Raw genomic sequence first — 14,800 nt, 5'->3', positions numbered from 1 at the left:
CCGTCCTGACAGATTCTCTGTAATCCTTTCCCCCTGCATTATTCTGACATTCTGTTCTTTCTGTTATTCTGTTTCGAGTGGCTCAATTCGTGAAGGCCGAATAAGCTCTGTAATTGCACTCTATTGATATGCATATATACATTCAGAGCTGTTAATTGCTTGCGTCGATTTTATTACACTCACTAACGTGACAGCCACTTGCTCGATAGCCTTCCTCTTCCATTGGGGTATCTCAAATGAATCTTGTGTCCATGCTTGTTGAATATGTTGAGCAAAGGATTTTGGATCCACATCGTAATAAACTGTTATGACCCTATCTGGTAGACTCCGGCGGCCAGAGACACGGCACCCTTGTTTCAGAGCTTTCCTCCATCTGTTCACCTTGTCTATCCCTGCTTCGCACATTTCTTGTGGTTCAGGACCGACATGAGAACAGCACGACGTCAGAGCGCAAAAAACTGATGATGATGGGCGCCTACGCGGAGCTTCAATCTCAGGAGTAATGATGTGCCCAGCAACCTGTGACAGTTCCTCTAAACACCAACATGAAGAAGCATAGTTCTTGGAGAAGACAACAATCCAAATCCACGACTCACGAATTGCTTGAAGAAGGTGAGGTGGAAGATTGGAGCCTGGCGTTTCAAGCTTCTTATCATCTCCAAAGATTATGAAGCCTTCTGCTTTCAGAGCAGCCGAAAGGCTATGCATGAATTTACGAGTGTCTTCATCACCTCTAAAGCTGATATATACATGACTCGGTTTCAACGATGATGGGCTGCTCTCCAAATACTCCATGGGATAGAAATCCTTATCATCACCCTGTAACTAGTCAACGATAGAAGCAACAAGCAAGTCATAACCGGCTTTGGTTGCCTAGCATCTATCTATGCTCTGAAATAATGATGAATGCGCCGGTAATGTTCTTGTAGCCCAGTGGCAAGAGAGCTTTCTGTGAATGAAAAGTTGTTGGCTTATAACCTCATGACTTTAACGTATGCCCATTTAATTAAAAATAATATGGGCCACCACAAGAAATCTCAATTAATTTAGCTTTCATTTTTTAAATTTTAAATCCGTAAAGTCTTTCGGCAGAATCTTTCCAAGCCATTTTTTCATTGGATCACATGAAGGTGTTTGCATTGCGAAATTACGTTGGGCACCACCTCATCATCCCCTATATGCTTAGTCTCAATAAAGTTGACTTGCTTTGTATGCAATTAATATAATTTTTGGTTCCGGAAACTTGGATATGTTTTACTCTTGGTTTCTCAAATTTCAAAATTTTTAGTTCCTCGAATTTAGTCTAAGAGTGTAATGGTGCTAAAATCTATGAAAGTGTCATAATTAACATTAAAATAGTGATGCGAACTCACTAAATGATGCATAACTAGCTCTGATGTGGATAAACAAAAAAACACAGAGAGAAAGAGAGAAGATCCTCAAAACACAATGTAGAGGACGACAAAGGATGAATTCTTAAAATATAGTGAATAACTTCTCAGAGGAATGGCTATGTTTCGAGGACCTATTCGTGTTTTCTCCCCTCTTTATTATCTACACAAAATCCAATTACGCACTATTTTGTGAGTCCAACATCAATATTTTGGTGCTGTTTATGACACTTCAACAAATTTTAACACAATTATACCTCCAGGTTCTAGAAACTAACATTTTAAAACATATTAAATTCCAGGGATTAAAATCATGAGTTTGCAATTTGATGGACCCAAACTAAAATATGATCAAATTTTAAGAACCAAAAATTATGTTACCTTGATTGTGAGTTGTCATATTGTTATTTGTCCTGGAATATTAAATTGTTACTAATCATAGCCGGCTTTGTTGTCATTTTTTATTCAGCAATTACAACTTACACAAAATGCACTTGGATTACTCGAAGTACGCTGGTCTCTGCCCCACTATGCCACATGCGATAGGCATGCACAATATTTAGCAAGGTTCTAAAGGGAATGTTCAAGAGTCGCCGGTCAGATCGGCTAGGATTAAAGTAATATAATTTAATTAAAAATATTACATGCTATCCCAAGGCCAAATTACAATAATAATATGTTATTTACCAGCTAATGTAAAATACGTAACAAACCCGAGTTAATCATTATTTTTAATCCCAGCTACGTACGACCAGTTCACATTAGGTTCCTTTTACTTCTGGCAACCAGTGAATGCAGTTGTAAGAATACTCCATCACAGATCAGAGGTTCAGTCACATCTTACGTTTGAAGTTTAAAAATCGAAATTATTAAGAAGGGATAGACTACCGGGAAGAGGGAGCTCTGCAAATTGATGGGGTTAGCAGAGCTACGCGACAGACGGCGTACTGAGGATCACCGAGCATCCGTGAACGACGGCGACGGGTTGAGGAGCACGCGGACCAAGATGGTGACAGGCTGAGGACAACGACACCGAGTCAAGGAAAAATGAAGTGAGAGGATTGGAGATTTGCTTGGCTCGTTTCTGCGTTTGCCAGATGACTTAAGGAAGAAGCTATCAAGCTAATCAATCCTGCTTTTATCAATGGGAAGTAACGGTCCGATGGAAAAGTAGCCTCGGATCTTAATTATAAGAGCTAGTTGACTAATTTGAAGAGATTAAAAAATATGTTAAGTTAGTTATTTGTAATAAATATGTGTTGTCTTTCTTAAAATATCCTTACCAATTAAGTGTATTGGCTATAAGAAAAAAATAGGGGCTACACTTTGGGAGCAACTTATTGGTAAATCACACTGATTAAAGCTACATTTTTGTGGGATTTTATGGACAAAAATTGCATCTGGGTTTAAAAAATAACATGATGAATAATGATGGTTTAACATTTCATCAGTGAGTGGGCTTAAGATGTGCTCTGAACTAACAGCAAGGTTTGAATCCTTATGCGACTTATGCAATTGCAATTTGAAAGAGTATTACACAGAATGAAAGCGAACACAACAAATTCTGAGGACACGATACTACTCAAATACACACAAGCTTCAAATAAATCTACTTGTTTTATCCTTTTGTTAGTTGGAGAATAGAAAATATGGTCTGAAGAATGGCGAGAATTAGGAGCATGATTGCAGCAAAAGAGGCCACAGTTTGCCAAGGCATCCTGCAATAATCATGTCTCAAACTTGCTTTACTCTGTCGCAAACCATTTTCGCAGAACGTCTTCAACCTTTTGAAGATATCAACATTTTCAGGAATCAGCATTGTTAGACCGGCATTCTTTACCATGATTATAAATAACGGAGCAACCTCAGTATTAGTAATGAAGCTGCGGACTATTTTATTATTAACGAGGACATCCGCGTCTTCCTTTGTGTTGATTAGGTGACTCCATACAAGAGCATAGCTAGAAATAAAAGAGGTTTGACGACAATGGATCTGTTCAAAAGCTATCATATTAAAGAACAAAGCTTCGGTCACGAGATCCGTCACCAAAATCTTTGGAAGCTCCAGAACATGGCCTGAAAACTTGATGTCTAATGGGCTCTTGCTTTTGCTAGCCTTCAACTTTACTCCAAATCCTTGCAACTCCTTTGCACTGTATGAAAGAACATCAGTAGTGTAAAATAGTGGGTCCATTTTTTCTGGAGGTGCTCCTTGTAACAATAAAAACCTAAGCAAGTCTGTGAAATGCTTTACGCTTACATTATCAAGATCATGCTTTGGCATTTCAAGGTCAAATGTCACACTCAAGTACCAAGAAGCAAGCTTAAAAAAAGTGATTTCATCATCACGAAGGTTAGGGGGAAATGCTATATTGAATAGCTCTTCCAAAACAGAGAATGGTAGTTGGTTCTCAAAAAAAACTAAATCTAGAGGTAGAATTCCACTTAATGGTTGCTGTGACAGTTTAGCATCATTCAATATTATCTTCGGCTCATAATACGTAATGAAGAGAACTTCAATGATGAAAGCAGCATCCAATAATATTAACTTCACAAGTTCCTTGTCACTAAGGTTGATGTTCTCTGAATAAGAAGCGCGCACTTTCGTTACTGAACTTCTGACAAAATTAATAATAACATCCAACTTTGTGCTGCTTCTTTGAGTAAATCTTTTGAGAAAAGCTCGTTTGTGCCTTTCCATTTCTTGCAGCCTCTCATTACCGTAATGAAAGGGACCAATAGAAACAAACTTTGGAGTGTAAGCATTTGGTTTTATATCACGTGCTGTATGAATCACTCTAGAGATACAACAGTCTGGTGACACATAACCATATCCACTATCTCCGATCATAGTTTTGATGTCAACCATCACTTCGTCTTCCATCTATTAAATTTGATTTAGAAAGCAATCCAATAAGCAAAATAAAAGAAAGGAGGAACACTCTATATATAAACATATATATATTTATAGCACATCTCACATATTGAATCACTTTCATAGCATAAAGGGTTGAGGTTAATCCAATACTCTGAAATATTTTTCTGGTTGTGTTTATCACCTAAAAGTATCACGTAGTTCATTCGATACTCTAAAGTATTTTTTCATGTGTGTTCAACATCTTAACATATATGATGATTCATTTAGTATCTTTAAATATGTTTTTAGATACACCAAGAACCTTAATATGCATCCTAAATACCCTAACCCTTAGAATGTTTGATGTATCTTGTAAAATATTTCAGGGTGTTAAATGAACTATAAAATATTTGAGTATTTGAACGCACCTAAAAAAATATTTCAGAGTATTAGATGAACCATTAAATACTCTTAAGTACTGGATGCACTTGGAAAGAAGACTTCAAAATGCAGTATGAACCTCAACCCTAAGAAAAAAATAATTAAATGAACTATAAAATTGGTTAATAGCATAGGCATCAAATATTAGCAACTTATATATTGTAAGCATAATTATCATTGCTAAACAACGCGGTTTTTAAATAAATATATAGTGTAAACATTGTCAATTATCTTCCCTTTATATAGGATTTTTTTTTATTTGAAATGAAGACAACTTTATTAGTAGCCATATAAGACTATACATTAAAAAAGGTTTCAGTATAAAACCAAAAACCAAATCAAATTTATTGATGTACAAGACATATTGACATTTGTAAAGTAACGAGAAAAGAATATGATTAATTATTGTTTTTCGAGAATCTTTTATAGAGATTAGCTTCGATGCTCATAAGTGCTGTCACATTAAGTTTGGATGATCTAAAATGAATTATTTTCGCATTTTTAAGAAATTAATTACCCCCCTTCGTCTTATACAACTAATTCTCACATACCAAGAAATGAGAATTGAAGCATTAAATCTGTCCTAAATTAATAAAATTTTTTAAGATTAGCCCCAACTTAAATAACGCAGATAGATAAACAAGGAGTTTGATCAGCTTTTTAACCCTAAACCTTAATTAATACTCCCTCCGTTCCTTATTATAAGAGACAAATAACCGAATTACGTTGATAAAAAAAGTAGTTAAAATTAGTTAAGAATAATCAATGTGTAAAAGATATAATCTTTTTTCCAAAAATGCCCTCATTAATAAGGAGAAAGAGCATGAGAGAGAACAATTAAATTATTGAAAGAAAGATAAGTGGGAGGGAGAGAGAGTGTGAATTGGAGACAATAAATATGGATAAAATAGGAAATCAACACAAAAAAGTAGAGACAACTTTTAAGTGTCTCTTATATATAGGAACATGCCATAAGCATCAAATGTCTCTTATAATAAGGAACGGAGGGAGTAACAAAGATAAAATTGGAAAATAGCAATTAATGAGCTGGTTAATGACTACATCAAAGACCAGAATTTCTTGTAGATAGTGCCCTGTAATAAGGACCGGAGGGAGTAGTAAATACGTCTCTAGTCCTATTTATAAAACATTTTCAATATGTTTTATGTAGATTAAAGAAAATCTTAAATTGTATTAACTCTCTGTTAAAATATAATAATTTTTCAATTTTATCCCTATTTTATATATGCACCTTTCATAAAAATAATCATTTACACTATAATAAATGAAGGATAAAATACATTCAAGCTAAAAATTTAATGAGATAACTTATAAATAAAATCAAAAGAAACATTCTCTCTCTATCTTATAAATAACATCTAGGAGTAGAATTTAAAATAAAGATAATATCTTGATTATTACTTTTGTGGTCCTATTTACAAGTCAATACCAACATATTTCAAAAAGCAGCATTAAAATTCAACTTTTCAACTTTCTCTCTATTTTTTTTTTATGAGTAACTTTCTCTCTATTTAATTTAACATGTATTATACCCTATAAAAACAAAACCAAAATAATAATAAATAAATAATAAAATTATACATCTATATGAAAAAATTCTTTCTCTCCCTTATAAATAAGACCAAAAAATTTCTTCTCTTTACCTTATAAATAAGACTAAAACTTTCTCCAAAAAAAAAATTTAAGAACTTAAAATTTAAAAATTTAAATGTGAACTGTCCGGAGTAGATTTTGAAATGTTGATATATTTTATCACTGGAATGGGCACCAAAACCAAACTTCTTCCATAGCAGGTAACTAATACAATATAAGGGTAAGAATTAAGCTATTAATTTTGGAAGTAGCCATGCATTACTTTGCAATCTTACAAGGTTACCAAGAGAAAACGAGATAATTACATAAGAAAAGAATTCACAATGGAAGAGTGTAGATGATTAGTCATCAGTACCTTGGCGTTTGGGCGAGGAGTGACTAGCAAAATGCAGTTTTGTCGTCCTTGTATGCAACAATAAGCATTCTATTCGTTATATATAAGCCTAAGTTCATCCCCATACAAGCTAAAAGGGTGTTTATCTTGCAAGAAACAAAATATTTGTTTGGGAGAATCATAATAAGGCCCCATTAAAAGAACATAGTACCTATTTAATTACTTTAAACTATTTATATTTATTGTTTTTTTCCAAACTAATTTACTTCACTCATAAATTAATATATAGTCTACTTATCTATATAAGAATTTTAGAAACTATAACATATACTATGATTAAGTAATTTAATAATTTTTTAATATCTCCAAATAACAAGCGAATAGTGAAAACCTATTGTTATTTCCTGTTCTGAAACTTATTATTGCAAATTGCTAAATTGTTATGAAACATTTTTGTATGTTTCTTGCATAAGATTTTATTATAATTCTCCCGATACGTTGCAAGGAAGTAACATTGTTGGCTAAAACAAAGGAAGTAATATTCGTTTTTTCAAAATGCAACAAGGAAGTAATATTCGTTTTTTCTAAATGCAACAAGGAAGTAATATTCGTTTTTTCTAAATGCAAAAAGGAAGTAATATTCTGTTTTTTTAATGCAACAAGAAAGCAATATTCTTGAGGAAAAAAATATTTCGATGTTATTTTGAAAAGTGAAATTAACGGCACTAGTGCAATTTTTTCTCAATGAAATATAATTTCGAATTAATTAAAAAAAGGTATGAGAGGAAATATCCATAACATGGCCCAGAAGCATCCGGATACACATACTGAAATTGCATAGGGGCCATGCACGGATGATCAAAATAAAAATCAAATGAGATTTTATATTAAGAATAGGAGGTACTGGTATTTTAACATGAGACAGCTTTAGAAGCTTGTGGTTGGTCTATAATGAAGTGAAGATCATCTCAAAGCAGCGCAAGTTGTAAACGCAGCTTACCCAGGATCACTGGAGGAGTACAATTAGTACTTAGTAGTATAAATCATTTGAATTTTGAGTGGAAAGTTTAGTAAAGTACATAAAATTAGTTTCTTTTTTTATTTTTGTTAAGATCTCCAAACATGAGTAAACTTAAAAATGATATGAAAAGTCCCACGTCGAATAAAATTGGTTTTAATAAGTAATATATTATAGAGTGAAATGATCTACAACCTCGAATCCTGAGGCTTTGGTTTAGGGTTAAGACGGGACATTCTTCATTGTTCTAAATTAAATAAAAGCCATGAAAGTGAGAGAGTAATAAAGGATTAAAAAGGTAATGAAAATGACGAACATAAAGGAGCCTTAATAAAACTACTTTTAAAAAGTTACCCAAAATGTAGCGTAAGATAAATTAATAAGACATTCATAACGAGGTGTTATTAAAAAAAAAAAAAAACTTATAAAAGTAATCAATCTTCGAATACAATTAAAAGCAACCATAAAAAATATTTTTCCAATGAATATAATTTGATCAACTCGATTAATGCCTATTGCTAACAGAAGAGGAATTGTGGTGATCTGCTCAGCTGTTCCAGCAAAGCACACATTGAGCAAATTTAAAATAAAAGAAAAAGTTATCTAATTTAAAATAGAAAAAAAAAAAACCAGTTTAAAAAGAAAGCAAATACGAAAACACAACAAACAAAATTATTAAAATCTATTATCAAAAAAAAATATGAAAACATGAAATATGAAGACATCTAGCAGAGTCAGTCTTCTCCAATGTTCCAAGGAACTGTTCCCTTCAAGATAACTTTCCAAACTTCCCAACATAAATCTATTTGACTTGAACATTGTACAAGATATTGTTACAAATATAGTGAGACACATGCAAAACACTACCTATCAAAATATTGCTCAGAATAGAATAGTAAATCATTAAAATTCATTTAAAAACAAAGGAAACTAAACAGCTCCCGTACTGTTTAAATCTGTATATTATTATGTTGACTTCATGGTTGGTCTGGCCAGAAAATTTTCTCATCACTTTCTCATGAATACAATTAAAGAGGGTGACCTAAAGAAATCTTCAATAGAAGAAAATTTGGTCAATTGGATTAATGCATTGCAGCCCAAAAATGTGAATTACTAACAGAAGAGCAACTAGAGTAATTTGATCAAAAATGTCCTAGTATGAGTCCTAGGAGCTTGTAAGTAACAAAAAATTGGTAAATTATAGTAATACATGGACTCATCACCTTCAAGACAGCTTTCTGGAAAGGTTCTTCAAGCCAGCACCCATACATTTAAGAATTACTGTGAGTCTTTGGATCTGGCTTTATAACGAACTTCAAATCCAAAAACTCCCCTATATTTCTCAGTGTTTCTATCCCATGCTGGGATAACTGTCCAACGCGAATCTTGGAAACATCTTGTGGACATAGGGAGCAGAGAAGAAACAACAGACCCTGCACACCGAACAACAGTGTTAAAGAAAGAAAGGATGGGTCCGGGCAAATGGAAGAAGAAAATAAACGAGAGATTGGAACCTCGTATACTTTGTCCAGCATCAAGGAGAAGTCATTATCTAGGAGCTAGGCCTATTTCGACTAAATATGCAATTAAACAACAGAAACAGGATTTCTTGAAGCAATAACAACAAGCAGCCTCATTCCGTTGTATAAGATTAGCTACGTAGATCAAAGAATGACATTGAACTCTATCAACAACTAACTCTTCAAATGTTTCGTTTCTCAGAAGTTCAAAAAGCAAAACCAAAAAAAAAAAAAAACTTGACCAGAAAGATTAACAAGGGCCGGTTTAATTAAGAATTCGACCTGATGCGTTGAATCCACTACTCCGCCCCCTGCTGGATTTCCTGAAGTAAGGCATAAGCAGTTTGTTGACCAATGTCTTCTGGGGGTATCAGGTCTTTCTTCTCATCATCTGTGAAGTCAGTAGCTTCTTCATCATGATCACGAGAAACAGCAGTGTCGACAGAAATGAAGCAGTCAGAAGTAGTTTCTGCAACAAGCGAAATCCCATATCCAGGAGACCTGTGTTATTAAGAGGAAAAATCACCCAAAAACAAGGTTATACAATAGAACTTGGGATCTATCAAATCCCTAACAAATATATTAACAAACGTAAAATAAAGTATATGATGATCATACTTTCCAGCCTGTGGGCCAGTTTTGTGATCTGTAAAAATGTGTACATCTGGGAGTAGACGATTAAATATTCCGCGGGCAGCATGAATCAAGGTATATTCAAACTGAGAGGACACTCTAGCAGAAAATGTAACTCCTCTAATTCTCTTAACCATGGCCTCGTCAGTCCAGGAAACTGCCTGCTAGGACAAATATGTAAGATTGCAAATAAAATTACATAATTATAAATTAGTAATAAACTTGGGTACTCACATTAAGACTCTGAACAACAGGCACGGACAAAACGACTTCCCCACCACCATTCGGAGGAACTCCACGACACTCTATTTTAAGATCCAGCTGATCAGAAGAGACTCCAAAGCGTTTCAATATGTGCAGAGTGGTGGAGCGGAAAGTATCAACTGACGGATCCTTAGAATCATTTGTAATTCCTGACAACATAATATTGAACAGCTATAACGAACGGATCATCTGGTTATATCCCATCATTGTTGCTTTGAATCCCGTATATCATTTAGTTAGTATATTTACTATTCACATAAAATCTAGTTAACATTCATCCCTGTAATATAGAGGAAGATAGCACTTCATATTATAAGTCATAAGTTTGATTCGCTTGAAACTGAAACCTCAGAGGAAGATAGCAACTCATACTTCAAATATAACAGCATATCATGAACCATCATCAAGAGCCAGAGGAACTGTAATTAATAGCTACTTACTTTCTATAATTATCACAATATTATTATATATAGATCAAATGACTTTACTTATCCCATATGCATTAGCATCAACTGGCACCAAATTGCCAAAAAGGTTGCCAATCATCCTCAGTTATCCTACCACCTCCTGATAAATTAAGGGTGGAAACAATTATACGTGATTATTAGAGATCACATCACAAGATAACAACAGGTGGAAAATAATTGGTCTAACTTATCTCCTATGAATTAACATCAAATTGCACTCAATCGCCAAAAGTTTGTGTTTGCCGACCAAAGTTAAGCGTATGCTTCACCACTCTATTCTCTTTTGTGATTAAAAGGTCATTCTGTAAAATGCATCATGTTTAAAAAGACACAATAAATTACCTTTGAGCCTAATCTCGGGGGGCTTCTTTCCAAATAAAGCAAGAACTATCAGCGGTTCCAAGAAATAACCAATGGAGCGACTAACACCACAGTCATGCGCAAGATTCTTCCCACCCATGATAATTCCAGGCTTGTACTTCAATTTAGTAGCTATCCACAAATAAAACCCAATTCAGCCCCCACATAGCCAGTTGAATCATTTTCAGAATTTAAAAGCATCATATAAGCCAACAGAAAAACTAAAATTACCAGCTTCGTTGATTTCGACACAGCAACCATCGCAGATTTTCTCAAGCAAACGAAGAAAAGAGACCTCGTGTTTCTAAAGACCCGGGAAAGTCTTGTCTGCACGAATATCCTCGATAATAATCGAATTACCTGAGAGAATGGCGAGAATTAATCGTTGCCTGAAGCTCTGACATCCTTTTAGCCTCTTGTAATCCTTATTCCCCATTCTCTATTCCGCACTCTCCACTCTTACAAACTTCAGTAGTAAAGTTGGGAGTAAATCGTAGAATTCTCGTTTATGGGCGTCACAGATTCTTGCAAACAAATTCTTGAATTGGATTTCACGCTCACATTCATACCACATTCTACCGTTAAATAAAAAAAAAGTTTTGAAAATCCTGAAAAATTGCAAATATCCCATTCTGTCATTTCTAGCAGCTCGTACAGCAATACTTCATGAATATTTTTATGAAAAAACGACAAAAAAATCATAAAAATCACAAAATCATAAATAAGGTATTCTTACAAAGATGTATTGTTATATACAAATTAAATATTGTCAAAACCTATCCACAAATCCTGATTTGGCATTTAGTTATTTTCAAGATTTCTTTATTTGTCATTCTCTCTATTTTTATCCCTTGACCCTATCACCCCCTTCCATTTAATTCTCATCATTTCTGACAACCATACAGGCTCTTTGATTTTCTTTTACCTTTGCTTTCCTTTGCCTTGCAACACACAGGACAGAGAGCCTTTTTTTTCCCATATAAAAAACTAAGATTAAATATTTTTATCCAAAGGTCACAAAGATATCTTTTATGCATGTATCAATTTGGCAATTAACACAGTATTCATATGGTAAAATAAAACTCCTAAATAATATATTTAAATGGGAAGGAAAATAGCAGACCCAAAAAAACACACATTTCCAATTTGGCATCATAGAAAAATCACAATCATTTTTTATTAATGCAAGAAAAAGAGGAAGGAATAAAACCTATACTTGTCCACTCTTTCTTGGGTATAATTGCTGATCCTATATACAAAAAATATAGCCTATAAATTTCCAAGGATACTGGTAACTCAAAAACCTAAAGTTATAAACATCCTTGGTATTTTTGGTATTGAACTTCACCTGAATTAAGGTACCGTTTGGATGTTTGCCCAAACTATGGTTTGGGGGCTCAAACAATAGTTTGGGTAAAAAACTGCCCAAACAGTCATCCCAAAAACCAAACCATGGTTTTGGGTCAAAACCATGGTTTTGACTCCAAAACCATAGTTTTGGAAAAAGCAAAAATTTTTTGCTTTGGAGAAAAAGAAAAAGTGTGAGAGCCTATAGGATATGTATCTTGTTATTTTTTTTATAAACATATTTTTTTATAAACATATTTAATCTTATATTTATAAATATATATACATATTAATTAATTATTTATTAATATATTATCTTATGTATTATTAATTATGTTGGTAAAAAATATATTATTAACAATTTTATTCCTTCAAATTAAAATATATCATAAAATCTATTTTTCTGTAATTATCATATTAACTTATGTCTTTTTCTTTTAGTAATTTGTGTATATAAAAAGTGCTTCTAATAACAACTATCCAAACACTCTCACTTCTCAAAATCATTCCAGAATCTATTCTTCATAGAATCTATTCTCCAGAATCACTTTTTCAAACCACGGTTTGGTTTAATCCAAACACACCCCTAAATAGAGGGGAAATAACACACAAAGATGTGCAAATACGTCCCGCTTTTTTCTACACTCATTATTTCACCTGAATTAATTTCAAGAGATTGACTTCAAATCCTCCATATACTTACTTATATGCAGAAACATCCCGCCTCAACTATCTCCAGCAAATTTATAGTCCCACATGAGAGAGGAAGTAGACAAAAGGGTCATGAGAGAGAAAAACTGGGATCAACCCGCCCCTCAAATATGCATTTGAAATTTCACTCCAACCTTGGGTCCTAACATTTCAATAAAATTATTTTTTTAATTTATTTATTGTGTTTAAATATTAATACCCATGAAATTCTGGTCTAGCATGCTTGGGTGGAAGAAAAAGAAGTTTGGACGAAAAAAATGAATTATGAATTAGGTCTCACAATTTTCTTTTTAATTTTTATTTTTGCTATCATCCGAATGTCAAACACCATCATTACCTGACATTGTCCTGCATCCACATAAACACAACTGAGTGCTAAAGTCGATGAAGTAGTGGACCCAACTAAAGAAGGAGCTCTCCCTCTACTTCTCAGCATCTTTCGATCGATCATGGTGAACTAGTGGTCAACCTTGAAAAATGAGTGCCAGCCTATACGGAGAGAGAAGAAAGAGAAAGTTGTGATTTGTTATCACATCATTCTTTGTATTAATGGCGTCTAAATTTATTAACGAAGGACTATCATCCTGAAGATTGTGAAGCATAAGGACCTCTAAAAAAGGTCGAGGGACCTAATTTAACATCTAATACAATTATGGGAGTGTTTGGATAAGTCCAAACCATAGTTTGGATAATAGCTTCTAGAGAATAGATTATGAGAAGAATAGATTTTGAAAGAATAAATTTTCTGAAAAAGTGATTCTGATAAAGTGAGAGTGTTTGGTTAATTATTGTTAGAAGTGCTTTTTTATATGTAAAAATTACTAAAAAGGATATAAATTTAAATGATAATTACATATAAAATATATTTCATAATATATGTTTATTTGAAGTAATAAATTTTTTAATAATATATATTTTGGTAACATAATAAATAAGACATAAATAATATAAATAATAAATAATTAATGTGTATATATATTTATAAATAATTACAATATTTTTTAGGAAAATGATTTATTTTGCTAATAAAAAAATTTATTATTTATTAAAGATTTTAAACATGAATATTATTTTGCCAATAAAAATATTATTATTTATTAAAGTACTCCCAAGCTTCGAGCTTTCCCCACTTCCTTCCTTATCCCCTTCTGTTCATCTTTCTTATCTTTACAGCTTTGTCGCACTCTGTGCTTGTCTGTTTCTTCTGATTTCTTGCAGTGAAGTCGCTCTATTTGATAAACAACAAAAAACAAAGTCACTCTGTCTCCTTCGTTGAACCCTCACAGCATACTGCTGGCAACGATAATGGACTACACACCGCCTCCGTTTGACAACGGCTTTACTGCCGAGAAGCTCTTCTGCCAAGGTTACACCTACACTTATGACGATGTCATTTTCCTCCCTCACTAAATTGAATTCCCTACTGATGCTATTTAGCTTGCTACCAGAGTCAGTCATAATGTGCCTCTAAATATCCCTCGTGTCGCTTCTCTGATGGACACCGTCTCCGAAGCTCACATGGCCGTCGCCATGGCTGCCCTTGGTGGTATCGCTTTTATCCACTCTAATACGACGCCGTCCGATCAGGCTACCATGGTACGTTCCGCTAAGTCGCGCCGAGTGCCGATTCTCTCCAGCCCTGTCTTCAAACCACCCTATGGGAGGATTGAGTCGTTGGATGATTTTGGCGACTCACTGACGGCACAGCATGAATGGGAGAAGAGGCGACGGCACAGGAGAAGAGAAATCTTCAGAAGGGGCGACGGAATGGGAGAAGAGAAATGAGAGAAGAGGCCTTCATTAAGTTTAGAATGGGAGAAGAGGTGCTTTTTCATTTGGGAGC

General features: G+C 33.8%; 2 protein-coding genes and 1 pseudogene across 2 annotated transcripts; all 3 read right to left on the bottom strand.

The window, feature by feature from the left end:
• Positions 1-120: 120 nt before the first annotated feature.
• LOC114757549 (TMV resistance protein N-like) lies at positions 121-2,341 on the bottom strand. Its single transcript, XM_028946621.1, has 2 exons — positions 2,280-2,341; positions 121-819 (listed from the first exon to the last, which is right to left on the bottom strand). The coding sequence occupies exon 2, from the start codon at positions 793-795 to the stop codon at positions 121-123; it is 675 nt and encodes a 224-aa protein (XP_028802454.1). The 5' UTR covers positions 796-819; positions 2,280-2,341.
• Positions 2,342-3,009: 668 nt separating this feature from the next.
• Positions 3,010-4,275, bottom strand: LOC114757548 (UPF0481 protein At3g47200-like). The gene has a single exon (XM_028946620.1). It carries the CDS (start codon positions 4,273-4,275, stop codon positions 3,010-3,012), a length of 1,266 nt encoding a protein of 421 aa, XP_028802453.1.
• A 4,574-nt stretch (positions 4,276-8,849) lies between these two features.
• LOC114757542 (probable RNA 3'-terminal phosphate cyclase-like protein) lies at positions 8,850-11,418 on the bottom strand (annotated as a pseudogene).
• Between the last annotated feature and the right edge of the window lie 3,382 nt (positions 11,419-14,800).

This window comes from Neltuma alba, unplaced genomic scaffold (genome assembly GCF_004799145.2).
Source record: "Neltuma alba isolate B1F8T4 unplaced genomic scaffold, ASM479914v2 tig00010610_pilon, whole genome shotgun sequence".
Taxonomy (NCBI): Eukaryota; Viridiplantae; Streptophyta; class Magnoliopsida; order Fabales; family Fabaceae; genus Neltuma; species Neltuma alba.
This window is presented reverse-complemented; position numbering and strand designations above follow the sequence as displayed.